At 42.2% G+C, this 27,392-nt stretch overlaps 1 protein-coding gene across 2 annotated transcripts in view; it reads right to left on the reverse strand.

Annotated features, from left to right (window-relative positions):
* TEX55 (testis expressed 55) overlaps positions 1–27,392 on the reverse strand; it is a 419,875-nt gene that overhangs the window by 316,136 nt on the left and 76,347 nt on the right. For both annotated transcript variants that reach the window (XM_044073121.1, XM_044073122.1), the window contains exon 2: positions 19,401–19,544. In XM_044073121.1, coding sequence (XP_043929056.1) covers positions 19,401–19,544 — 144 coding nt within the window. The remainder of the gene's footprint in view (positions 1–19,400; positions 19,545–27,392) is intronic.

The following is a 27,392-nucleotide window of genomic DNA, read 5'->3' on the forward strand; positions in this document are numbered from 1 at the left end:
ATTAGTGAAAGCAGCTAATGGACAGCTGTATCGGGAGCCCCTCTCCCATAACATTGCAATAACTGATCCTGTTTCAGGATTAACCCAGAAAAGCAAAATTGTCGTTTCTGCAAAATGCCCAGTAAACCTCTTGGGCCGAGACCTTATGCAGCTATTTGGCATAGCAGTAGTTCCAACTATGCAGCGTATGGAAGCACAGCGACAAATTGATACTTTTGCAGTGCGATCGGAGGGTGAAACATTTTATTGGTACAGCCAGGACTTGGTTACGAGTGGTCCAGGGGCAGTAACCGAAGAGCTGATGAACGTAGCCATCAGCAAGTTCCCCTCCCTTGACAATGATAAAGAACATTTGTTGCACTGTACTCTGTATTATTGTAGCACACCAGGACCTGATAATGAATATGAGCAAGGGTTGTTTAGAAACCATGCAAACAGGTTAGTATTATGTAATCTATACTGGGACATAAAAGGGAACAGTGTAGTTAGCTGTTCATTACCCCAGGAGTTCTTTATAAATCTAATCGATTACCACATGTAAGCTTAACTAAGGACAAAAATGTAAAATGGGCAGACCTAGGAGAAAAAGTCACGAGATGGGAAAAACAGAGTTAGAACTGTCAGAACAGGGAGTACAAAAGCAGAAGTTAAATTGGATAACACAGACACACCCAGCTGTACACTTGCAGTCTAGCAAGAACAGCTGATTAGCACGCTTATCAGAAGAGGAAGAAGATGCCTTACAAAGCATACCAGAAACTCTCTTGTCAACAGGCAAATCAGATGTAGGACTTATTCGTACAGCAGGACCAGTTACTATCACGCCAAAGTCAGCATTTAGACCACAAAAGAGACAGTATCCCTTAAGAAAAGATGCAGAAGTAGGAATCAAACCTATCATAGCAACTTTACTTAAGGAAGGAGTACTGGTGGAATCACCTGATTCACCATGTAACACACCCTTATTTCCTGTTAGGAAAGCAAATGGAGAATGGCGTATGGTCCAAGATTTACAAGCTGTAAATGATGCAGTAATACCAAGGGCACCTACGGTGCCAGATCCACACACCCTGTTGAATGATTTGAAACCTCAACAGAAATATTTTTCTGTGGTAGATATCAGCAATGCGTTTTTTTCAATACCGATACACCCTGAGAGCCAGCATTGGTTTGCATTCACATTTCAGGGGAAAAGGTACACATACACGCGACTACCACAGGGATATTATGGAAGTCCGACAATATTCTCACAAGAGATGGCAAGCAACTAGGTGGGATTTACCCCACCAAGAGGCAGTCAGATTTTACTTTATGTTGATGACATCCTGCTGGCAGCCCCCACCCAGCAAGATTGTAAAGAGGATGCCGTAGCATTGTTACAATTTTTAGCCACTCAGGGACAAAGTAAATAAAAACAAATTGCAGCTTTGGAGAAAGCAATTAGATACCTAGGATATGTAATATCCAAAGAGGGCAGAACATTAGATGAGGACAGAAAAATAGCAATTTTACAAGCACCGAAACCTACTACCTTGAAGGAAATGATATCCTTCCTGGGTACGACCAATTTTTGTCGGAGCTGGATACCAAACTATGCTTTGGAATCTGCACCTCTGACTAACTTGATATACAAGAAGCCTATGGCAGCACAAGATTCATTACAATGGACACCAAAAGCAGAATCTGCTTTCTGTAAATTGAAACAGTTGATAGCATCCTCATTAGTTTTAGGATTACCAAACTATCATAAATGTTTTTTCCAAACTGTAGATTGTAAGCAAGGTTATATGACATCAGTGCTAACACAACAGCATGGGGACAAGCAACGCCCCATTGCTTACTATTCATCACAACTGGACCCAGTGGCGAGGTCTTTACCCCACTGTGTACAAGCAGTAGTCGCAGCTGCAATGGCAGTGCAGGCTTCGGCCTCAGTAGTGTTGTTCCACCCTCTCACATTGAGAGTGCCTCATGCAGTCGCGATTATTTTACTGCAAGAAAAAGTAGCATATCTTTCTCCTGCTAGGCATCTTTCCTGTATGACTATATTGTTGAGCCAACCTCATATGACAATTGAACGATGCACGACTTTGAATCCGTCTACCTTGCTTCCAACTCCTGCGGATGGCACACCGCACAGCTGCCTGTAGGATACTGAGCAAAAGACACTGCCTAGAAAAGATCTTATGGATGTTCCCTTGGATGATGCCGAGGTGACATACTACGTGGACGGCTCTTGCAAAAGAGGTCCCACAGGACAGAACCTAGTAGGATATGCAGTAGTTTCTGATACTGAGATTGTAGAAGCAAAATCTTTACCACACAACTTATCTGCACAAGCGGCAGAGCTGATTGCCTTAACATGGGCATGTACCTTAGCAAAGGGTAAATGGGTGAACGTTTTTACTGACAGCCAGTACGCTTTCTCTACTGTACATGTTTTTGTGCAACAGTGGAAAAATCGAGGAATGATAACATCTACTGGCAAACCAATCAATCATGCACAGTTTATTTTAGATCTTTTAGAATCTATTCAGTTACCTCAGAAAGTAGCTATTTGTAAATGCATAGCTCACACCAAGCAACAGGATAGAATTTCAAAAGGTAATGCAAGGGCTGATACAGCTGCAAAGCTTCAGAAGTATTTCTTTTGAATGAGGAATCACAACCTTCTGAGATTTTAGACTTAGAAATGTTAAAAACAATGCAAACACTTACTACGCAAGTTGAGAAACAAAGATGGATAAAACGAGGAGCAATTCTCAAGGAAGGGCTGTACATCTCCAAAGAGGGAAAACTAATATTGCCATCGAACTTGTTTAGTTATGCAGCTTTGTTGATCCATGGGCAATGTCATGTCTCAACAGGGGGGATGGTACAGTTAGTGAACCGAGTGTTCACAACATATGGATTTATAAACTACACTAAATATTTTTGTTTGTCATGTCACGTTTGTAATAAACATCATGCACAAGGGGCACTGAAGCCCAAGCAAGGGTGTTTCCCTACACCACCGTATCCGTTCCATACTATCTGTATGGATTTCATAGAACTGAACAAATGCGAAAATAAGAAGTATTGTCTTGTCATTGTAGATATGTTTTCCAAATGGGTGGAAGCTTTTCCGACCAAAAATCCAGACGCAGCTACTGTTGCGAAAACCCTTGTTAAAGAAATTATTCCTAGATTTGGCATACCAGAAAAGATCTACAGTGACAATGGCACACATTTTGTAAACCAAACCATACAACAATTGAGCAAGTATTTTGGGATTTCTTTAAAAAATCATTGTGCGTATCACCCTCAATCTGCAGGATTGGTAGAGAGAAGCACAATGGGACATTGAAGAACAAGTTAAGGAAACTTATCGAAGACACACATAGAAACTGGGTGTACTGTCTGCCCCTGGCACTGTTGAGCATGAGAAGTGTTCCAAATGCAAAGGAATTGACTCCTTTTGAGAAGTTATTTGGACGAGCGTATTATATACCTCAGTGGAAACCTCTCATGCACGCAGACCAGGAAGCCAACTGTACACTTGCTGAGTATATGAGGAAATTGTTGAATTCTAAGCACCTTTTGCAGCTTAATTCTGTTTCAGATAAAGAACAAACCAGACCATCAGAAGCAGCAGTAGTGCCAGGCACGTGGGTCTGGGTGAAAGTCATCAAAAAGGAAAACTGGACGACGCCAAAGTGGGAAGGGCCATTCCAAGTGCTACTGTCAACACCCACTGCAGTCAAGATCGCGGAACGTGCATCCTGGATTCACCTGACACACTGTAAACTGGTTAAAAACTTTGAGCTAGATAAAAATCTTGTTACTGTTACACCACAAGAGTAAAAATGACAAAATCCAGAGCAAACAGGAATGCAGAACAACCACAGAAGTATTGCATGATCATCCTGTTGACTGTACTGGTGACATTAATTTTTTGTTGTGGCCTTTCCTTTTTCCAGCCACACAAGCTAAACTGAATAAACGTGATGCGTTACTTATAGACTGGCACCCGAACTTTAACACTTACCAAGCAATTAAATATGTGTATGCTGAGACTTTTAATGTTTCGAATTGCTGGATTTGTACAGCCTTACCGACAGCATACGGGGGAATACTAATGACTGCAGTTCCCCTAGGGGTCAATGAGACCTGGGAAAATTTGATTTATGACACCACAACTGTTAAATCACAAGATAAAATAGCATTGCACTTGTCTGTTCCACAGAAGGGAAATGTGTTTTTTTACAAAAATGATACTGTTCAGGTGGGTTGGAGCAATTGCAATGTGACAGTTCCTTACAAATGTTACACTAAAGCAAATAATGCAGGTTCTTATTGTAATACAAACTACGATTCATTTCTTGAATTGATGCATAAAACAATTAATAAAGTACAACATAATGATGTTCTTTTTAAACAACTGTCTATAATTGATAGTAAAATGTTTCATGCAGGGCAAGTATATGTTAATAGCAAGGTTACTACTAAGGCAGAGGACTGTTATTTTGTGTGTGGCAAAAAGGCATACAAATGGTTACCTGAGAATTGGTCCGGCAGTTGTTTTTTGGGTTACCTGGTTCTGGCCATACGACACACTGCAGTTTTGCCTCGAGGTAAAATTCGAAATGCACGAGAGGTCACAAAGAAACTTGTCAAGAAACCTGAGAATCCAATGGGACAAATCGAGGTGGGCTGGAGAAATAAGAAGTTATGTACTCACCATAACGTTCCATCTGAGTAGGTATCTTCATTTGTCTGCAACCTGTGGGATACGGATCCGATCTCGGATCCGAGCCAGCAACTTCTAACATAGCATAGATCCGAGCTCCTAGCTCCTCCCCTTACCCATAATCCCCTGCCTGCCCTAACTGACCTCAGATCAAGTTTGCCCATAGCACAACAGATAATAGGTGTCCCAAAGGGAACATATGTTGATAACACAAGAGAGATCCAATAGGTCAGGGGGAAGGAGGGGGGGATGGTTGCAGACAAATGAAGATACTTACTCAGATGGAACGTTATGGTGAGTACATAACTTCTTAATCTGAAGTAGGAACTTCATTTGTCAGCAACCTGTGGGACAGAGTCCCCAGCTAACTACGCCTTGGGTGGCCTTCATGGAAGGATATTCCGGAGCACCGCAGAGCCAAAGGACGCTCTACCTCGAGAAATAACATCTATTTTATAATGGCTGATAAAGGTGTGAGATGAAGCCCAAGTGGCTGCGGAACAAATGTCATCCAGTGGAACCCTAGCCTGAAAGGCTGCAGAAGTGGCAACAGCCCTAGTAGAATGAGCACGGACTCCTTGAGGAGCAGGCCTTCCTCAACTTTGATAAGCTAACAGAATACAACTCGAAATCCATCTGGAGAGAGAAACTTTCGAAACTGATTTTCCAAAATTATTTTTGGCAAAGGAGATAAACAACTGATCGGATTGTCTATGACCAGCAGTTCTGTGAATATAAAAACGTAATTGTCTGTGTACATCCAAAGAATGAAGCTTGTACTCTCCTTTGTTATGAAAGTTGGGGAAAAACACTGGGAGATTGATGGATTGATTAATGTTCGCTTCTGAAGCTATCTTAGGTAGAAAGGACGGATTGATTCTGAGGTAAACCCTATCTGGGTGGAAAACCAAATATGGTGGTTTGACGCAAAGGGCTTGTAATTCCGATACCCTTTTGGCTGATGTTATGGCCACCAAAAAAGCTGTCTTCCAGGAGAGGTATTTAAGATCAACCTTGGCAGCTGGTTCGAATGGAGGACCAGTCAGGGACTGCAAGACTAAGGATAAATCCCATGGGGGTACCACCTCTTTAACTGGAGGTCTAAGGAGGAAGGTGCCCTTGAGGAAGGTCTTGCACAGTTTGGAAGTCATAATAGGGCCAGACTCTTGTCCTACATGATAGTATGAGATTGCTGCTAACTGTACCTTGACTGTGGAAGAACTAGCCCCCTGGTGAAAGAGAGAGGTTAGGAATTCTAAAATCGATGATATTGGGGCTGTAAATGGGTCTAAACGACGGTGTTTCACCCAAATGGAGAAACGTTTCCACTTACTCCGATAAACCTTCCTGGTGGAAGGCTTATGAGCTGCTACAAGAATGGCTTTAACCGGTGATGAGATCCCGGGAGTCCTTATGAGGAGTGGAACTGGAGCAACCAAGCCGTCAGCTTGAGGTTGACCAGATTCGGAGTTGGAAGACCGAGAGGATGCGAGATGAGATCCGGAATGGGATCCAGAATCCATGGTGGATTCACTAGGTGAGACCATAGATAGGGGAACCACGTCCGACGAGGCCAGAATGGGGCAATGAGGATCATTCTGCTCCCCAGCTGCCTGGCTTTCTGTAGTAATTTCAACATCAGGGGTAGAGGAGGGTAAGCATAAAGCAGACCGGGAGGCCAAGCCTTAAGTAGAGAGTCTCTCGGGGACTTCCCGAGGGGATCAGAGCCAAGTAATGTCGTCGCATTTTGTGTTTGAAGGAGAGGCAAAAGATCGCACAAGGTTGCCCCAACGGCAAATACTTGCTCTGCCACTCGGTGGTTGAGAGACCACTCGTAGGGAGTCAGGATAGTACGACTGAGCCTGTCCGCTAAAAGGTTGGACTTTCCCGGAATGTGCGTTATGAGAAAGCGGTTGGTGGAAATCGCCCATTCCCACACTCTCATGGCCTCGCAAAGGATAAGACCTGGTTCCTCCTTGTTTGTTGATGTACCAGACTACCGACATATTGTCTGTCTGTATTGCAATTGTCCCTACAGGAAGAGAGTTGTGTAGTGCTTGCAACGTCAAAAGCACTGCTCTCATCTCTAGGACGTTGATATGCAAAGAGGTCTCGTCGTTCCAAGTGCCTTGGACTGTTCTGCCTGAAAATGCCCCCACCCCAGGCGAGAATCGTCCGGGGTCACTGTGTCGACTGGTGGAGGTAATGAGAAGGGACGGCCCGTGTGGAGGTTGGGAGACTGGAGCCACCACAGGAGCGATTTTCTGCAAACCTTGCTTAAGGAAACGGGGTGAGACAGGGTTGCGAAAGGGACCATTGTACCTGAAGGGTCCACTGTAGAATCCTCATATTCAGCCGGGCCAATGGTAGCAGAGGGATTGCAGCCATAGATCCTAGGGCCCAATTCCGCGAAGGAGTTTGCAGATGAAGAATGGCCTGCACGTGTAACATCAGGTTCAAGTCGGTCCGGGTTAGGAGCAAGCATCTGTCTGGAATCCAGTCTTGCCCCTATAAAATCTAGTATCTGTGTAGGGGTGAGAGGATTTGGTCATGTTGATGGTTAATCCTAATAGAGGAGCCAGACCAAGAAAATAGTCCCTGCCTGAGCAAAGTAGATGCCTTGTTGGGGCTGTGAGGAGCCAGTCGTCCAGGTATGGAAAGACCTGAATTCCCTGGAGTCTCAGGTGAGCCGCTACTACCGCTAGAACCTTGGTGAACACCCTGGGGGCTGAGGTGAGACCGAAGGGGAGGACTCTGAATTGAAAGTGGCTGGCTCCCAGCCGGAAGCAGAGGAACCTCCTGGAACGCCTGTCCACTAGAACGTGATAGTACGCATCCTTGAGGTCTATAGAGCACATCCAGTCGTCCTCTCGCAATAAGGGGAGGACGGATTGCAACGTGACCATTCGGAACTTTTGTTTGGGTACTGCCAGGTTTAGGAAAGAGAGGTCGAGGATGGACCTCAAGTCCCCCGTCTTTTTTGGCACCAGAAAGAACCTGGAGTAAAACCCTAATCCGACTTGATCTGGGGGGACGGGCTGGATGGCTCTTTTTTGTAGAAGCTGCTGGATTTCTGCAGCGGCCGCCTTCTTTTGACTGGGTGGAACGTCGGGAAGGCTTCTGATTCTGGGATTGGCTATGAAGGGAATTAGGTAACCTCTGGATATAATCAAGCACCCAGCGATCTGTTGTTAGGGCCCCCCATTCTGCCAGGTGCTTCAAACGCCCGACTGCCTCCAGAGTGGAGCAGTTGGGAACCCTCAGGGGTTCTGTGGGCCTCTCAGAAAGGTTCTCTGGACCCAAAATTCCTCGGACCCCCTCTGCCTCTGGGGCGGCGTCCTCCCTGTCCTCCTCTGCCACGAGAGGACTGGTTGTCCTGAGCAGACTGAGAATGATGTGATTTTCGAACCACATCTTCTTCTGACCCTTTGGTTCTTGGAAAAGGACCTCTGGGGCGCAGAGAAGCGGACTCAGATGGCAGACAAGGTCTTCCCGTCTTTCTCGCTCTGGACAAGAGTATCGCGAACGGTTTTGCCAAACAGTGCAGAACCATCAAAGGGGGCATTCGAAGGGCGCCTTAAAGGTTCGAAGTCACAATGACGGAGCCAGGCCTGTCTCCTCATGACAAGCCCGACTCCGCCTGCTCTAGCGGCTCCCTCTGTAGCATGAGACAATAGCCGCATAGAGGTATTAGAGATAGAGCGGAGGGTGGCCATTCGGGAAGAGTACAAATCCTTGTCTTCCTCCGACATGGACCCCGGGGGGGAAGCAGCGTATTCCTTAATTAGGTCCCGCTGCATCCTAATAACGTGTGCCATATAGTTCAAGGCCCTCATAGAGAAGGTCGCTGAACTGAAGGCCCGCTTCCCAAGACGGTCCATCGCGCGAGACTCCTTGCTCCTAGGATGAACCGTGGGGCTCTCCTGAGCCAACTCTTTCCTAGTGGCGGCAGCCACCAACATGGCATCCACGGGGGGACCTCTGCTCCAATGTAATCTCTCTGCAGGGGGGCTCAAAATTTTGTCTGGGCGCTTGGGGATCGGCTCTACTGTGTCCGGTTCCTTCCAAGCCCTAGAGGATATAAGATCCACTAGGGGGTCGGGCGGGGGGGACACCCAAGAGGTAGATGGTCCTGCCTCGAACGCCTCAGGGAATACGGACTCGTCAGAGGAAGCTTTGGGGGCAGACCACCCACCTCTGATCTTGAGCATTTCCATGATGTCTCCAAAGGAGACATCCTCAGGGGGTGATCTCGGGGAGCCTTCCCCTTCATCCAGGTCCGTATCTTCTGTGAGACTCTCAGGGGAGTCTATGTGCCTCCTTTTGCACTTTGCCTTATGAGGAATCTCCTCGGGGGGGCTGTCCGAGGAGTCCTCACGGGCCGTAATCTGTTCCACTGGAACACCTAAAGGCGCTGAGGCAGGCTGCCCAGAGGTCCGGATGAGGGGAGCCAGGATCAGATGAGAAGGAGTGCAGGGGGGAGCCGAAGCCAGGACCGAGGCCTGGAAGCACTCGACAGTGCCCTCTCCACCGCAGCGAAGGCCGAGGGGAGCCGCTCAGAAGGATCCGAGATCCGCTCCCACTCTGATCCGGCGGGTGGATCGACCCGTGCCGAACGCCGGATCCGAAGGACCAGTGTGCTCCGACCGGGACGGAGCCGACAGCACACAATCCTCGGATCCAAAGCTCGCCCACGGCTCCGAGAGGTCGGATCCGACACTCGAGGGAATAGTCGGGCCGATGTGCCCAACACGGTCGGCTCCGACCCCCGATCCAATGTGGCTCGGCTCCGCGCCCGAGCCAAATGCGGGTCGGAGAAGGAGCTATAGGAGCAAAAGGGTCGAGCTCCCCCCCAGAGAGGGGGGAGGCAAGAGCACTCCCATCTGCATCTGGGCCTGGATGAATCTCCTCATCATCCGGTCCATATCCGCATCAGACATGCTGAAGGTGGACCTCGACGAGGCCACCGAGGCAGACCTGGAGTGTCGCCTCGATGGGGATCGGATCACCTCCTCCTCGGGACCCGAGGAGAAACAAGGGGATCGGGTCCGAGGAGGAGGAGAACGAGAAGACTTGGACGGGGAAGCCCTCTTGGCGGGCGGGGTCAAAGAAGAGTCTTCGGCCCGCCGCTTAAGGTGCTTCTCCGCTTTCCTAGCCTCCTATCCTCCGGAGCTGAAGTGGGAGGTTGAGTCCCGGTCGGAGGAAGGGAGGCAGGGTGGCCTACGGGTAGCGGGCACGAAGACCGGAGGTCGAAGCAGAGTCTGGGGTAGAAGACCCGCCAGAACTAGCTTCGACCTTCGATCCTTGAGTGCCCTGGGGTTGAACGCAGCGCAAATCATGCAACCCGAAGAGAGGTGTTCAACCCCAAGGCACCTAACGCACCGAGTGTGGCCATCAGCCGGTGAAAGCTTGTGACCACACTCGGTGCATTTCGAAAAAATTGCTTTAGGGGCCTCCGACATGATAAAATAAGCACACTCACTAGGCCCCTAATCCAGTCACACACACACGCTACGACCAGAGGGGGAGGGAGAATTATACCAACAAAAACTAAAGATAGAAGTAGGGGTAAACCTATCGCACACACACCAGTCACTCAGAAGGAGAAATATATAAAACTTTTTCTCACAAACGCCAAGAGCTCGACACCTAGCTGTTGCTTCGAAGAGCGGCAAACTAGATCTGAAGTCAGTTAGGGCAGGCAGGGGATTATGGGTAAGGGGAGGAGCTAGGAGCTCGGATCTATGCTATGTTAGAAGTTGCCGGCTCGGATCCGAGATCGGATCCGTATCCCACAGGTTGCTGACAAATGAAGTTCCTACTTCAGATCCATCATTCCATGGGCGATAAACTGACACATATGGACTTGAGTGATACTGTTATATCATGGGCAGGCATATTACCAGCATATGGAACAGTGAAATCAATTTGGGAGCTGAGAAAACTGTCTAAACTCCTCGAAGTAATGAGCAACACAACTTTTTCTGCTCTCGAATTAGTAACTGATGAACTGAATGCTATGAGACGTGTGGTGCTTCAAAACCGCATGGCTCTTGACTTCACCCTAGCGGCGAGGTGGTACGTGCACTTTAATCCAAGAAGAGTGCTGTTCGTACATTCCTGGCAACCAGCACGAGATAGACAACCATCTTGAGGTGATTCAGCAAGTGTCGGCCATGACCAAACCAGGCCCAAACCCACTGACGGACTTTTTCCTTTTGGGGGTGGGGTACCATCCTAATGAACATCTTGATTGCCATTTGTGTAGGTATGCTCCTGTTGGGAGTATGTGTTTGTTGTGGCATCCCCTGCATGAAAAGATTGATCAAAGATTTTATAGACCTGTCGGTTTCTGAAACCTTATATCAAAGTACTGAGTTTGAAGAACTGTTAAAGACTGAAATGCTTTCATAAGTTAAACTGAATGACTCTCTTAACTGCAAATCCTGAATGGAAGAGGTTAAGAGAAGAAATAAACCGTTTATGCTTTTGAAAGTAGAACAAAAGCATTAATAAGGGGTAATGTTAGAAAAATATGTATTAATGTGTGTATTAGTGCTTTTAGAAAGCCCAAAAGGGTTAACACATTTATTCTATTTCATACTGCATAAATCCATATAAACTGCTAATGCTTTCTGACCTTGTATTTTGTCAGCACAACTAAAATCTTGTTTATGTCTTAGGAAATTTACTGAGAAGCAGATGATTTTCTGCCAGGTCAGAAAAATAATGAATAGAACAATACTGCTTTCTATAATGTTATTAAACTTAGACAATTAGCCCTGTCTGTGCTATGAGAACATACACATCTGCAGGAAGAATAGATAAGTAGAACAAAGAATGCTTGAAGAATATGAACTATAATCTGGGTTTGCTTTGTGCTTGAATAAGCAGAGTAACTTGAAATGTAACACAGCACTGTAGAAATAATTGTAACTAGCTAGTGGTCTTCGAGGCCATGTTATCTTTCAAGAAAAGTTTCTCACAAATCTAGAAATGTAATGTAATATCAGCAGAAAATATTGAACAACATCTGCTGTGAAAAACAATATTGTAGGCTTGTATTTGATTACGTCAGCTTCAGAAGGCAATGTCTTGTAAAACAGTATAAGAATGGCTTCATTTGCTGTTACAGACCAGACAAACTCTGTATTTTTGCATGCATGTTTTTGTCTCCTTGCCGCAAGAATTAAAGTGCCTTAACCTGAACCTTACATGGATTGGTCTTTGAAGTTTTTTCCTTTGACAACCAATATTCGAAAGTCTAGAGGGGAAAGGTGCAGACCATCCTTGACAATAAATGTGGTCTGTTAACCATGTCCTCCCAAGCTGACAAACACTAGATTCATTTAGAATGACACCGGAAAGACAGGCAGTTGTTGAAATCAATCATTTTTTGCTCATATTGTGACATCATCTTCTGTGATGGTAATATGCTGCTCAATGCTAAGTGTATACAAGCCTAAGACACAGTTTTAAAGGTCCATAATGTCTCTCCATGTAGTCCAGGTAGATACGTCTCGGGTCATTTACACCTACATAGACTATGATGGAATCTTACTGTTATCTGTGGCTTAATGACTTGCGTGTGTGCGTGATTTGGCAGATCTTGGCTCCAAACAGGCAACTAACAATTATCTTCTCCGTCTTCAGCTTGGTTAGAGGGGCATCAATATTTTTTTTACAATGAAGTCCCTTATGACGAGAGTCCAGGGAAGTGTGTTTGCTTGCCATAGGGGCTTTTTGGGGCTCCACTGAAAGTGAAAGTATGTGTGGTGTTAGGTGTTGTTCTTCTATTGAGCACCTTTGGGCTTCCTGAGGCATAGCTGTATGTGCATGTGTTCACGCACGTGTGTGTGTGTGTGCTGTGAGTTATGTAAGGTGGGTGTTGTGGGATTGGTTTCAGAAACCTGATTGCAACTTGTATGTGAGAGTTTAGCCTCCAGTGCCTTTAAAAAAAAGAATGGCAAAAAAGAAACATCTGACACAAGTCAGACAAAATCTGACTCATGGCTCAAGACCACATTTTTTTATTAATTTCAAAAACATTCTGAAATCATTGCCATGGCTATATATACATTCAGTGGAACATGACTAAACACCTAGATCATACTGCTCTGAAAGACCCCGTACTATCCAACAATACAACTTTCTCTTTCCATATGCAATCCTGAACTGAAACTGTTGCACCAATACATATTTCTGAGAGCACAGAATCTTTCCAAGATTTCTTAAAAAATGTTATACATGGAAACATACATACATACAAATATTAGCAAAGGGCATTAATGCACTTCTAGCTTGCCAATATACCAAAACACTTGTTCCCAAAGTAAATATCCAGGCTGATTTTAAAAAATATCTAAATAGTACTTGCTTTAATGTAATTTGGTAGTCTGCTCCATGCATCAGCTACTCTTGTCAGAGAACCAATTACTACACTTCTCATTCCTATAGCATGTTTTACATGGGTTGTCTGATGATTCTCTAGTACTTTTTGTTAACCCCAAAGATTCTCAGAGGTAGTGGTCACTAAATGCACTATATACCTGAATATAATCTCCCCTTAGATATCTGTAAGAGACACTGTACAAGTTCAGATATTTTAGTCTATCATAATAACTTAAATTTTCACATCCATGGTATATTTCTGTTGTACTCTTTCCAGTTTACTCATACTTGTTTTCTTATAGGGTTTCCATATTGTTATTCCATACTCAAGTTTGGGTCTAATGCAACTAACAAACAATGACTGCATTATTTTTGATTTCCTAGACTTTATAAATCCTTTTATACAACCTACAGACAACTATCATTAACCAATTGGTTGATATGATTAGAAAAACTCATAGCTGAATCTACCCATGTACCCACCCACGTAAATGAGTCTACAGTTTCAATCATTGTGTGCTGTATTAAATATTCACCTTTTGATTTATGTCCACCAAATCTCATATGCTTAGTTTTTGATGTATTTATCAGCATATTATTCTTCTGTGCCCAAATGGTCAATTTAGTCAAGTTATTTTTCAGACATGCCTTATCTGTAACACATGTAATCAGTTTACCCAATTTCAGGTCATCTGCATATAGACTACAGATCACCTCAGGTGAAAATTTAGGTCTGAAAGATACAACCTCAACAAGTAAGGGCCTAAGACAGAGCCCTGTGGGATACCCTGACTAACCGAGGATTTTGCCAGTCCAGTTGCTGTACGATACTTGTCATGTCCAATTTGTAAGTCATGCAGCTATCCGTCTTATCAGCAGTACATCAGTACCTAGTTGTACTACTTTACTGATCAGCATTTGACAGGGTCATACACATAACACTGAAGTTGAATCTATATAAATTACATCACAGCATAATTTTTCTTTTGCTATAGAACATCATGTTGCAGGTGGTAATAGATCTGTTTTCAACATATGAATGCTGACATATGGTTTTAAGTTTCAACCTATGCAGTTCTGACAATAACTTATCCAATATTACCTTCTCCATTACTTTTCCACAACATGAAAGTAGACTTAAGGGTCTGTATGACTCTGGATTTGTCCTACTCCCCTTTCCCTTAAAAACAGGTTTAATAACTGCATGTCTCCAATCTTGAGGAATCCCCCCATATTTATATGACCTAGAGAATAATAGATATAATGGTACTGTAAGTTCTTGCTGAAGTGTTCTCAAGTCATTGTTACTAATTCAGTCACCTTCCTTTGCTTTGTCTGGATCCAGTATGTGCAGTTCTTTTTCAATATAATCTAATTTGATTCCAGTATCTGGGGTTACCTGGATGTCACTAGGATACCTTACTCCTTCATCTTCCTCTCTTAAAACCCTCTTTTGCGCGGTTTTGCGCGTTTTTGAGCATAGTGCAACAACGGGCAGCGCCGCCTAATTGGGTTTAAACTATTCCTGGCTCCACAAAGTCTGCTCTTCACTTTTTCCCTTAGAACTGCTCTATCTCTCAATTTAAACACCATATTCTCATTCTAAGGCCCTTCACTGGTCCAATTAAGTAATCCTACAAGTTAGCACTATTAAACCATAAGCACTACTTACTCTTATACTCTCTACGATTACCCTGTCCTCTATTGGTCCATCTTAAATTCAGTTTCCTTATTACTCTAGCATGTCCAAAGGTCAGTCAATGGTTTCCTCTCCAGTCCAGCTGGTGAATCTGGGAATTTTGAGGCAATGTTACAACTGTCTCATGTACACGGACAACCCTCTCCTCCTCCAAACAGGTTCAAATATATGTGAGAGATGCAACTATTTAGCCAAACTGGAGGCTGAGCTCTCTCATCTCAAAACTGGTGTAACCAGTCAGGCGGAGAAGGTAACCTCACACAACACAATTCCAGTATCACATAGTCCCACCACATCAGCGAACCAAACACATAAATACACAAAAACATACTCGGAGGCTCTAAATAAAAATCTACCTAAACAACAGAGACCTCCAAAGCAGACATCCAAGCAAACGCTACCTCAAAACAAAACACACACAACACATAACCCACAAAGTCAGTGTGCCAAGCAGCCACAGCCCTTAAGGCTGAATGACACACCTGATACTCTTGTTATAGGTGACTCTATTGTCAGACACATTGACGTCCCGCTCACCAGGCTGAATAAAGAGAAGGTCACAGTGAGCTGCCTGTCGGGCGCTAGGATCCGCCACATAACGAAAGCACTCAGGTCACTCCAAAGCAAATACAAATATGACTCAGTCATTGTACATGCTGGTGTGAATGACCTGGGACGTACCTCCCTGGACTACATGAAAAGAGACATAGAGGAGCTCTCTGATCATGTAGCCCAGGCTGGAATGACCCTGACCTTGAGCAGCATCTTACCCTCACCTAGAATGATGCCACAGTACAAAGACAAAATGATCGATTTTAACAATTGGCTAAAATTTTGGTGTCATTCAAAGGGGATCCAGTGTCTGTCAGCCTGGGATGACATGCTCGACAAGCCACGTTGCTTAGGGACGGCTTGCACCTGTCACCACTGGGCTTTCAGATATTGGCAAAGGCTCTTGCCACCCCCATAGTGCCTTTTTTAGGCAAGGCTCAAAAGTCAAACCCACCCCCATAGACAGCACAAGGAACAAGAAACTAAGGGTAATGCTGCTAAACGCCAGAAGTCTTAACCTCAAGATGCACGCATCAAGCTCTCCTCAGTATGGAGAACATCGATATCTGTGCAGTGACAGAAACCTGGTTCAAGGCTCCAGAGAGCACCCCAGCACTACCAGGCTATACCTCATATCATGCTTTTCGACCCCAAAACCCAGACCGAACCACAAAAGGAGGGGGAGTTTCCATATTTATCAAGGATATCCACACCTCCAGGTTAGTGGCATTGCACGTATCGGAGACTATCCATGTGCAACTAACAGTGGGCAAGACTGCTTTTCAGTTTATAGCATCCTACAGACCACCCTCTCAAAGTCAGGAATCCCATTCGGCTTTCCTGAAAACATTGGAGAACATGAAGATCTCTCCGAACACCATTATACTGGGCGACTTCAACTACCCAAACATTGACTGGAAGCACTACTCAAGCCCCAGCACCTTAGCCCAAAGATTCCTGGAAATTATAAACTCAAATGCTATGGAACAACTAGTCACCACTCCCACAAGAGGGGACAACATACTAGACCTGATCATTACCAACATGGGGACTCTATGCTCCACACCAGAAGTATATCCCTCATTGGTAAGATCAGACCATAAATTAATTTCACTGGATGTCCACATCCCGACCCCACCCCAGCCCAGAAAACCACAGTGAAAAACTTCTCAAAAGCGAACTTCTCACTTCTCAAAACCAAAGTGGAATCCTTCAAGGCCCCAGGGCCAGTGGAAACTACAGCCCAAACTGCAGAATCCTATATAAATGCATTCTACGGACATCTCCAGGAATGCATGGATCATGCTATCCCAAACAAAACCAAGACCCAATCATCCAAAGGCAGGCGTCCAGTCTGGTGGACCCCTGCCATAAATAAACTGTATAACAGAAGGAGGAAGCTAATACATGATAGAGCAAAATCCCTAATAGGGAAGGCATCTCTGATCAGTACTAGCAAAAAATTACGATCCCTCATAAAATCCTCCAAGGCCAGCTTCGAGAGAAAAATTGCACAGGATACCAAAGACAATCATAAGGCTTTTTTCAGTTATGTTAGAAACCTGGGATGCAACTCCCAGACTTGTTCTGAGTTGATTCTAAACGACAAAAATACACTGAACCCACAGACATCGCCAATATCCTGGCAGACAGGTTCAGTGCAAACTTCTCCACCCCTCCCCCAAAACAGCAAATATCTATCCCGGCAGAGGGCTGCCTCCCAAACATCTCAGATGCTCAGGTGAAGGCTGCCCTCTCCAAAGCCAAAAACACTGCTTCCATGGGACCAGATGGCGTCCCAGGTTGGGCCCTACATGAACTACAAGAGGAACTAATCCCTCAAATAAAACAGCTATACAATCTCAGCCTCACTACAGGATATGTGCCCACAGAATGGCATACAGCAACAGTGGTCCAACTCCACAAAGGTGGAGCATCTACAGACCCTGGAAACTATCGCCCCATAAGCCTGACTAGCTTAGTCTGCAAGGCTATGGAGAGGATCATCATGGAGCTCATAAACAAAGACATTGGGGACCTACAGACACTAGATCCTACCCAGTTCGGCTTTGTCAAGGGCAGATCCTGCCTTTTGAACCTGGTTGACTTCTTTGAAACAGTCACCAAAGCCATAGATGAAGGGAAGGTAGTCCACACAGCCTATCTGGACCTTGCAAAGGCATTTGACACAATACCCCACTCGGGCATCATAGATAAGCTATCCAGCTTAAATATAAACCCCTATGTCACAAGATGGGTCACAAACTGGCTCAAAGACAGAACCCACAGAGTGAGAGTTGCTGGAGCCATGTCAGACTCGAAACCGGTCACAAGTGGCGTCCCACAGGGTTCTGTCCTGGGCCCACTCTTGTTCGGTATATACTTTTCCGAGGTACAGGCAAACGTGGGAGGACTATGGCTCACCAAGTTTGCAGACGACTGCAAACTTGGCCATAATCAACTCTCCAGCTGACACAAACATCCTTCAAAAAGGTCTCACAGAGACAGATAACTGGTGCCAGTGCCATGGTTTAAAGCTAAATGCCAAAAAATGTATAGTCATACCCTTTGGCAAAACAATGTGCCCACAAATTACCACATAGGCGGAAACCCATTAAGTACAGAGAAAGTTATTAGGGACCTGGGGACCCAAGTTGATAGCAATCTCTCCTTTGAAAACCACATTGCCAAAGTGGTTAGAAAGACCTTCTACATAGCCCACCTCATCACGAAGGGTTTCACATCTAGATCAAGAGAGGTAACCGTGCCTTTATTCATCCCTCATCAGGCCCATCATAGAATACAATGCCCCTTTTGGGATGTACCTTACCCGACACCTGCAGCAATTAGAAAGACCCCAAAAGTATCTCACCAAGAGGATCAAGGGTCTCAAACAGATGCCATATACTGCTCGGTTAAAAACTCCAGCTCTACTCAGTTGCATACCGCCTACTGAGGCGATCTATGCCTGACATACAAAGCTATGTCAAATCCAGAATTAATGGACATGCTCCACCTCAGTAAATCTAAATCCCTTAGAGCCACACTCGAGGGACTTGAACCTCAGCACAGAAATAAATAGAACTTGCTGAAGGGACAGGTTCATAACCCAGAGGCTCCCTTCGCTCTGGAATAGAATTCCAGTTCATGTGAGGCAGAGCACCTCACTGAATCTCTTCAAGAAGAATCTCGATAAGTGGATGGGGGATCGTAGGTTTGTCCCAGGGATTACTCCCGTGTCACTATTAGACAGAGGCACAGTAAACTAAACCTTAAAAAAGGGCACAGTATACTCAAATCAAGGGGTGGCGTAAGCCATACAGAATCGGACTAGGCTTATAATTGCCCCAGGGCAGATAGCCTAGTATGAACCTATGAACCTATGAAACTATTACCACCCCTTTTGTGGAGACAAACTGTTTTGCATAAGATTTTGTAAATATATCTATAATCTGTTGTGTCTGAGAATAAATTTTAGAATCTGGATACAGTTCATCAATTTGTGTGTCTTTACTCCTTCCACATCTTCTGCATCTATAAACAGGTTTCCTATTATGCTCAATATCTTTATATAAATTTTCTTCAAATTGTTCTTGATCTTGTCTCACGCTATGCTTAATCTGTTTGTCCATCTTGCTTATTTCAGTTTTCAAAATTGTAGCTTGACCTCTCTTCCATTTCTTATATTTGTCTCTCACCTTAATCATATATCTTGTTCTTATTGAAATCTATCCGCTTGATGTTGTATGCCTAGATCCTGATGTTAAACATTTTTTTTATTTCTTGCACTCAATTTCTCTTTCAAAACTTTCCACACTCCATCTGCAGTTTTTCCACTAAATACCTCACTCCAGTTAGATTTACATAGTGACTGTTTTGCTTCCATATAATCTGTAATTAACCTTCTGTGTGTTAGCTTATATTTCAGTTTGTATAACCTTATGCATCTAAATAACTGCTCTCCTGACTTTCTCCATATATTGTGTTAATGTGAACACTTAGTAGTAGTTATCAGTATCACAAACTTACCTGAAATATCTGAAGGATGTTGTGCTTCTCCATGTATTTAACAGAACGGTCAAAGGGATCTTCATAAACAGGGACACGGGCATCCTGAGCTTGGAACTGCTGTTCTACTTCAGTTATCAAAACTTTTTCAGAAGGATCGGCCATCTAAACAAAAAAGTAAGTAAAAATGATTTATGAAATCATTTATTCTGACATTAGCTTATGTGGTTCAGTAGAGGCATATTACTTTAATCTGTGCACAATTTTTTGTTTACAGTTTGGGCACATCTTTAAATTGGATCATTTCTGCTGAAACACTATTAATGTAAGTTATTTCAAACTAACTGTAAAAAAAATATATTTGAAAATAAAGATTTCCTATATTAATGAATATGCGGTCTGAAAAAACAGACAAAAGCAAATAATATTTCCTCGTACTCAGTTGTCATTACCATGATACAGTGGTAGCTAAAGTATCAGCACAAACAAAAGCACAGAGAATAAAGCTGTATGAGAAGTAATCATAATAATTCACTACATGGAATATACCGATTATGCTCCAATACTGGGAAAAAGATACACTTGTTAAGGGCTTCCCTAGTATGAGACTTCAACAGCACTTGGGGCTTACAGGAGTGATTCACATTTGATGGTAAGCACCCTTCTAAGTGCTTACCTCCAAGCGTTGTTGGATCTTAGGCTAGAGGCTAATACTACACAGTGCTGGCCAGGAGAGAACAGCAACAGAAGATAAAGCATTTCTCTTTCTGCCTGCTCTCCACACCTTTCATCTGTTTGTCTCATATTTTTCTCTGTCCCTTGTAATTTTTTTATTCTTATTGTTCAGAAAAATTATGTTGATGCAAAGTAAACTAACTGAATTAGAGTAGTATTTAAAACTTGTTCATGATTTTGATCCTTTGCCCCTCCCATTAATTTTCATATTTGTCCAGAATTCTCAAGCAAACAACTTGACAGGTATGCTTCTGTTTCAACATCAGCAGCTCTAAGTACTTTAGCATCTTTCAAAGCCAGTAAAAGACTTTGCACTTCTATACTTTCACATTTTTTTCCTCTAACTGGAAGTATATTGAACAGCTACATGCACTGCAAAGAATTGCAGTTGGTTCTCTAATCTTAATCCTTAAGTGTTCTTGATATAGTAGCCAAGATTCAACTCAAGTGAATTTCTTGGCATCCATGGCTCAAATACATAATGATTTGGATATTATCAGAGACTTTACCATAATCATTTATATTCAAGATAGAGGCTCCAATAGCAGTATCCATTACTCTATGGCTTCCACTGCATGGTGTCTTTCACTGTCCAGGCCATTTTTTCATGCCTTATATAAGGGTAAAATTAGTCTTCAGTGCTGCAGTGCTGGCAACAAACTGGCAAATGCTCCTTATAAAAGTAGTATTACCCTGGGACATCCTTAGTTCTAGTGAGAAACTTTTAACATAAGGCAAGTGCACATTATATGACCATAAGTAAGTTAAGACTGAGGGCAAACGATAAACAGAAGATTATCAAAGCATTAAATGTAAATCCAATCAGGTTTTAAATCCAAAACAAAAGGATGGGTGGAAGGTTATTTATACTGCTAAAAGAGTCACTCTCTCAGACGTTATTTATTATGATGCATAACTTGCTCAAATGCACTTTCTTCAAGGAAGACTCTTGTGAAGCAGCATACATCACCTTTTAGCAATAACCTCAAGCAGTGTAGACCAAGTCAAAGTGGCAGAGAGAAAATAAAGGATCCCTTGCAGTAGTGAACAATCTTTGGTTACAAAATTAAAAACTTCCTTTATCATCATATTGGGTATCTAGTTTGTGGTGCTGAGTAAATGTTGGATTTTCATAACTGACAGCTGTGCAAGGTAAAGTGCATAATACAACTCATTGTTTTTAAAGTCCTTCTTGCTGATGTTTTTACTGAGAAATGTGCCTATCAGGGGAAAAAAGTAATTCGAAGAGCTATATGCTCATTTTTCTGTCATGAAATCAATTCAAATACAGAGATAAGAGCACAATGAGTTGCGCTCATGTTTCAGAAATTACTTAATTATGTGGGCTGTTGAGGAATGCACAGTTCCAGGCATGCAGGCAGAAACTGCTTTACTGAAGAATAAAACATTTTTATCTTATAAAGATGAAATACAATATTCTAATGATCTAGTAGAAGGGCCAGATTTCTAGCCAGACGACAGCTGCCTACAACAAAAACTTTTTTAACTTTGCAAAAATAATCTGGCTCACATACAGGCTGCAGAAGATCAAAACAGGAAAAGCTACCTTCACAGAGACCAAAAAGACCAGTCACCAGTGCAGTCCCCTAGGGTTCAATGCTGGAACCTCTCTCGTTTGCCATCTACTTTTCTGAAGCAAAAGCCAATACCAAAGGGCTCTGGCTGACCAAGTTTGCAGATAAGCAGTCACTGAATCCCCAAATGACTAAGTGATCCTGCAGGAAAGTTTGTCCCAAACAAATAACTGGTGCCATTATCATGTACTGAACTAAAGTCCTAGCATGCAATAGTATATCCTTTGGAAAGTCTTATACCCCAGAGAACGGCCACATTGATAAGGCACCCCTAAGAGTTGACCCAGTTATTTGGGAACTTATGTGGATTGTGACCTAACTTTTGACCAACAAGTGTTCATGGTCACAAGAATGCCCTTCTATATGTGGTTATTATGGCCAGTCTGCACAGTAAGTTCTCACCCCCTTGTTTATGTATCACATTACAGTGGTATTCTCTGTGATCACCTGTAATGTGCCTGGGGTTCAAAGCAGGTTTAGAGCTTTTACAGCACTGACAAGAGACATCACCACTTTGAGACCGAGGTTTATGTCCTTGATAAGATTCCCATATTTCCTGATCATTGATGCTATGGAAGAAGGTTCTCCAAGCAAGATCTGAAGCATCTGTGGCATGACTGGCCCACCACAGCAGTTCCTTCTTTGCACAGTGGAGCACTGGAATTGGAATGTTGGCCCATACTAACTTGAGGTACTGTATTTTTCTCATGTGAGGTGTGGCAAAAGGAAACATCAGAATGGATAAGGCCATGGATCCCAGAGCCCTATATTTCCTTGCAATAATTATTTGTTGTTTGGAATTTTTCAGGAAATAAAAACAGTTATGCAACTTTACTGGTGGAATAAAAGCAGTTATTAGGGAAGTATCTAGTAAACATTCCAGAAAAAAAATACAGAGTGGGACAGATGTAGGGATAATTTCTTTAGGTTTGGTAAGAATCCTAACTGATGAAGAAAGTTATTTGTAAACTCTAGGACAGTACATGCTTCCTAAGTGGATGAAGCTGAAATCAGAAAACCATGCATGGAATGAAAAAAACCTGTATTCCTTAAAGCCTGCAAGAAGCAATTACTGGACCATGGCACTTGGTGAAACTTCTTGTAGTAGAACAAAGTCCAAAAAGAAAGTAAGAACATTGGTGATGGGGTAATCCAAGTCAAAGAATGACAGAATCTTAATAAAAGATCTACAATTCTTGTGAAAAGGTATAGGAATATAAGCATCCTTTATGTGTAGAGTGACTAAAGGAGAGAGAAGAGGAAATAAGGTTTGAAGTGTTGACATTTTGAATCTTGGAACTTCTATGAAGGTGTTTAATCTGAAAAGATCTAGAATGGATCTCCAGGAGTTCTCCTTGCTAGGAATAAGGAAAGATCTGGGGAAAAAGACTTTTCTCCACTGATCTGCAGGAACTATTTCAATGACGTCCAGAAGTAAGTCTGAAATGATTGGAGGAATACAGTAATGTTAGTCTTTGAGAGTTTGTGGAATTCCAGAGGATGCAAGAAAGATATTCAATAGTTTTTAACTATTGCTTATTACGTCTACTGCCCAACAGTCTCTTGTGATAAATTCCCACAGAGGAAGGAAGAGAGATTCCTTGCAATTTTCTGGGGAAGGTTAGGGTAGGGAGGGGAAGGGAAGCTATGGACAGTAGTCTTAATCAAGCATGCCTCCTCATAATATACCAGTGGAAGCTGCTTTAGAAACAGCATCAATAGCATCATGTCCACATTTGGTGTGTTTAACTACATGAGGAACAGATTTAATAATGCTTAAACTATTAGATTTAAGATCAAAATCAGAAGCACTAGCAAAGGTTTGCCCCACATTGTGTGGAATAGCCAACATGTATTTTGTCTTATCAGTTTGACAGTTGATTGCTCTGAAAGACAAGGGACAGACATATACACTCTTTTGACACATCTCTCAAGGGCTCTACTATCTTTGTGATTAGAGACAGAATTAGAAGAGAGGAAAGCCCAGATTCATTTAGCAGCATTAACAGAAAATTCACATGCATCTGCTACAGGATTTTTATAAAGATGTTTGTGAGAATCAGGAATTCTAGAATATCTGTCTGGCTTTTTATGGGCTGGAGGTTGACTGTCTGGAGACACAGACGCAGCTACAAGGGTATCAACCTTATGCCCCAATAACAAAAGGATGGCAACAGGTTTAGGAGTATCGACATTCAAAAGTTCAAAACATCTTTTCTGGGATTCAGAAACATTTCTACCTTCCCACTTAAAGCAGTCCTTCATATTAAAAACAATGCCACCAAAGGAAATCTTCTCATTAGGAAAATCAGAGTATTCCCCTGCATCAGATTCAAAACCTGTGGGGAAAGGAATTGAGAGGCATAATCCCGAACATATCTAAACAATCCTATCTTGGTTTGCGTTTTACTGTGGAGTTGACTGGTAAGAGAAGTTTTACTTGAATTTATATTGTATTTGTTATCACTGTTTTTCACTGCTTGTAGGTAGGAGGGGACTGCTTGTTAACAAGATTTACTTTGATTCATATTTTGTTGTTTCACCTTAGGCATAGGTTTTAGACAGGCAAGCTCTAGCCACCACAAGTATGGTCAGAACAACTTCACTGTACTTTACTATTTAGTTGTATATTGCTGATGTGATTTTTGTCATATAAGTTAATTTAAGTTCTCTGAATCCTGTGGTAACTGATTTTGATTATTCTTTTCTTTTACAATATTTTATTCACTTGAAGCTGAATATGGATTCCTTAAATGAGTATGCAATTAACGATTTGCTACTGCACACATATCTTATACAATGTAATAAATGCTATGCATATTTAAAGGTAACAGCTGATAACACTGGCGATCTGTGTTCCTTGTGTCAAAAGTTGGATGATTTGCTTACCATTGTTAGAAGTAAATCTAGACTTAATGATGATGATTGCACTTGTGCAATTTGCATGGCTTGGAAAACTGTCGTTTCATATATTAATGACTGGACTGATTAACTAATGTTAAGCATAGAACAAATAAAGCACATTTAGAAAATGATGCATCTATTTTCTGCAAAGATCATTCAACTCCTATGAAACAAGACGATGGCCCCGACAACTCTGAAATCCTGGATGCAAGTATTCAGCAATACAAGGAAAGAGAATATGTAGTAAAAAGGACACTGCTTTGTTATGTAACACACAGGTTACAGGGAACTGTAATATTTTTATATCAAAAAACCATCAGTCTACAGAAAAAGGCATAATTGTTCCAATAGAGAAGGTAGAAAAAAAGAGGCAAGGGGCAGGTGAAAAAGAAGAAATCAAAATTGAATGTGGAAGGAATGAAGAACATTACTGTAAGAAAAAAAAAAGAGAAAGACAGATAGTGACTACATGGCTCAAGCTGTGGATTTCCAATACCAGCTGGATGAGAATTTAATACACAATGAAAACGGTGATGAAGATCTATCCTTAACAATTGATAGAGCAGATATTACTGTATTAGAAGCTGAAGATTCTTCAGAGGTGGCCAGCAAAGATATTCTTGTAATAAGAGATTCAATTATTAGAGGAACTGATACTTACATTTACAGAAAAGATAATGAGCATCGAATAGTGTTATGCTTACCAGGAGCAAAAATAGCAATGTGAGACAAGCCTTGGAATGCCTTAATATTAGGAAGTACAGATCTGTTTTTATTCATGTTGGCACAACTGATGTCACCCACAAGGATTCTCTGACTGTTAGTACGGAACTGACAGCCCTCTTAGTACAGCTTGTACTAGTGTTAGGATGTATTTTTCACAAATCACCTATAGAAAGGATAGTCAGGTCACTGTGAATGAAAATATTTTTTGGGTAAAATACCTACACAGAAAAAATGTCCCGTTTTAAAAAAATGGAACTGTGTAGAGCATACAAGCCTAGTTTTGAGCGCACGTGTTCAGACAGGATGACGTGCATTTGTCAAGATCAGTGAAGAGAATTTTTTGCGGTAGATATTTTGCAGTATTTGACAAACACTAGACAGGATTTTTGCCAGTTTAAAAATAACAGTTTACACATCACAAAATTTGATGCATTTCTGATGGATGTTAGTGCTAGTAGCATTAATAATAAAGTTTTTTTTTTTTTTTTGGAAACTTTGCTACGTTCCCACATGATTGATGTTGTTATTGCTTGTGAAACATGGTTAAAGAACAATGAATGGAAACTAGTTCTGTCAGGGTATAAATGTTTTTACTGTAACAGATATGTCCTCCCCGCGGCCGAGTGGTGTTCGAAAGACATGCGTGAATGGGCGTGCCTTCGTTGAAGGTTGGGTGTCGGGCTGGCACCTCGACACCATAAAAAAAAAATCGACTGCCAATCATTAGCGGACCGGAGTTCTGCTGTGGCGACCCCTAACCAGGAAAAGCCAAAAGAAAAACAAACTGTAACAGATATTCTAACAAAAAATCAGGTGGAGGTATTATGATAGGGATTAAAGATAGTTATGAGATCTGTAATTATTACATGTTCAATGAGGATACCAATACTATAGACTGTATAACTGTGACAATAAAGAAACCCTTGGGACATATAACAATTGTTGGAGTGTGCAGACCACAAAAGTCAAGTGCAGATAAACTAGAAGAATTCATACATTTCTTGCATGAAATACAGAAGGGAATAATAATATTAGCTGGCAACTTAAATTTATCAGAAACAGGCTAGAATAATATTGATTCAGAAACATTAGTAAGGAAATTATTCACATTGTATATTCAGGAACAACAATTGCTTCAGATTGTAAACATAAAAACTACCAGGGGACGGAAGATACTAGACATTGTTTGTGTTCCCAAAGAAATTACTGTAATTTCAAGTCAGGTTTTACCACTATTGATGTGCAGTGGTCATGGGGTTATAAAGTTTAATTTGTAAACTAAAATCTAAGCCAATGCACAGAAGGTTAATTACTGATTATATGGAAGCAAAACAGTCACTATGTAAAACTAACTGGAGTGAGGTGTTCAGTGGAAAGTTTTAAAAAAGAAATTGAGTGCAAAAAATCCAAAAAAAAAAATGTTTAACATCAGGATCTAGGCATACAACATATTTATCAGATACATCAGAACAATATATCTGATAAAAGTGAGAGACAAAAAATATAAGAAATGGAAGAAAGGTCAAACTACAACTTTGAAAACTGAAATAAACAAGCTGAACAAACAGATTAAACAGTGTGTGAGACAAGATCAAGAAATTTTTGAAGAAAATGTATATAAAGATATTGAGCATAATAGGAAACCTTTTTATAGATACACAAGATGTGGAAGGAGTAAAGAGACACAAATTGATAAACTGTGTGCAGATTCTAAAATTTATTCTCAGAAACAACAGATTATAGATATATTTACAAAATCTTATGCAAAACAGTTTGGCTCCACAAAAGGGGTGGTAAGTTGTCCTAGTGACATCCAGGAAACCCCAGATACTGGAATCAAATTAGATTATACTGAAAAAGAACTGCAAAAACTGGAGCCAAAGTACACGGAGGAGACAGAATTAGTAACAATGACCCAAGAACTCTTCAGCAAGAACTTAACAGTAGCATTATATCTATTATTCACTAGGTCATATATAAATATGGGGAGAGTCCTCAAGATTGGAGACATGTGCTTATTAAACCTGTCTTTAAGGGAAAGGGGAGTAGGACA

Source organism: Protopterus annectens, chromosome 5.part1, assembly GCF_019279795.1.
Source record: "Protopterus annectens isolate FY-2018-M chromosome 5.part1, PAN1.0, whole genome shotgun sequence".
NCBI lineage: Eukaryota > Metazoa > Chordata > Ceratodontiformes > Protopteridae > Protopterus > Protopterus annectens.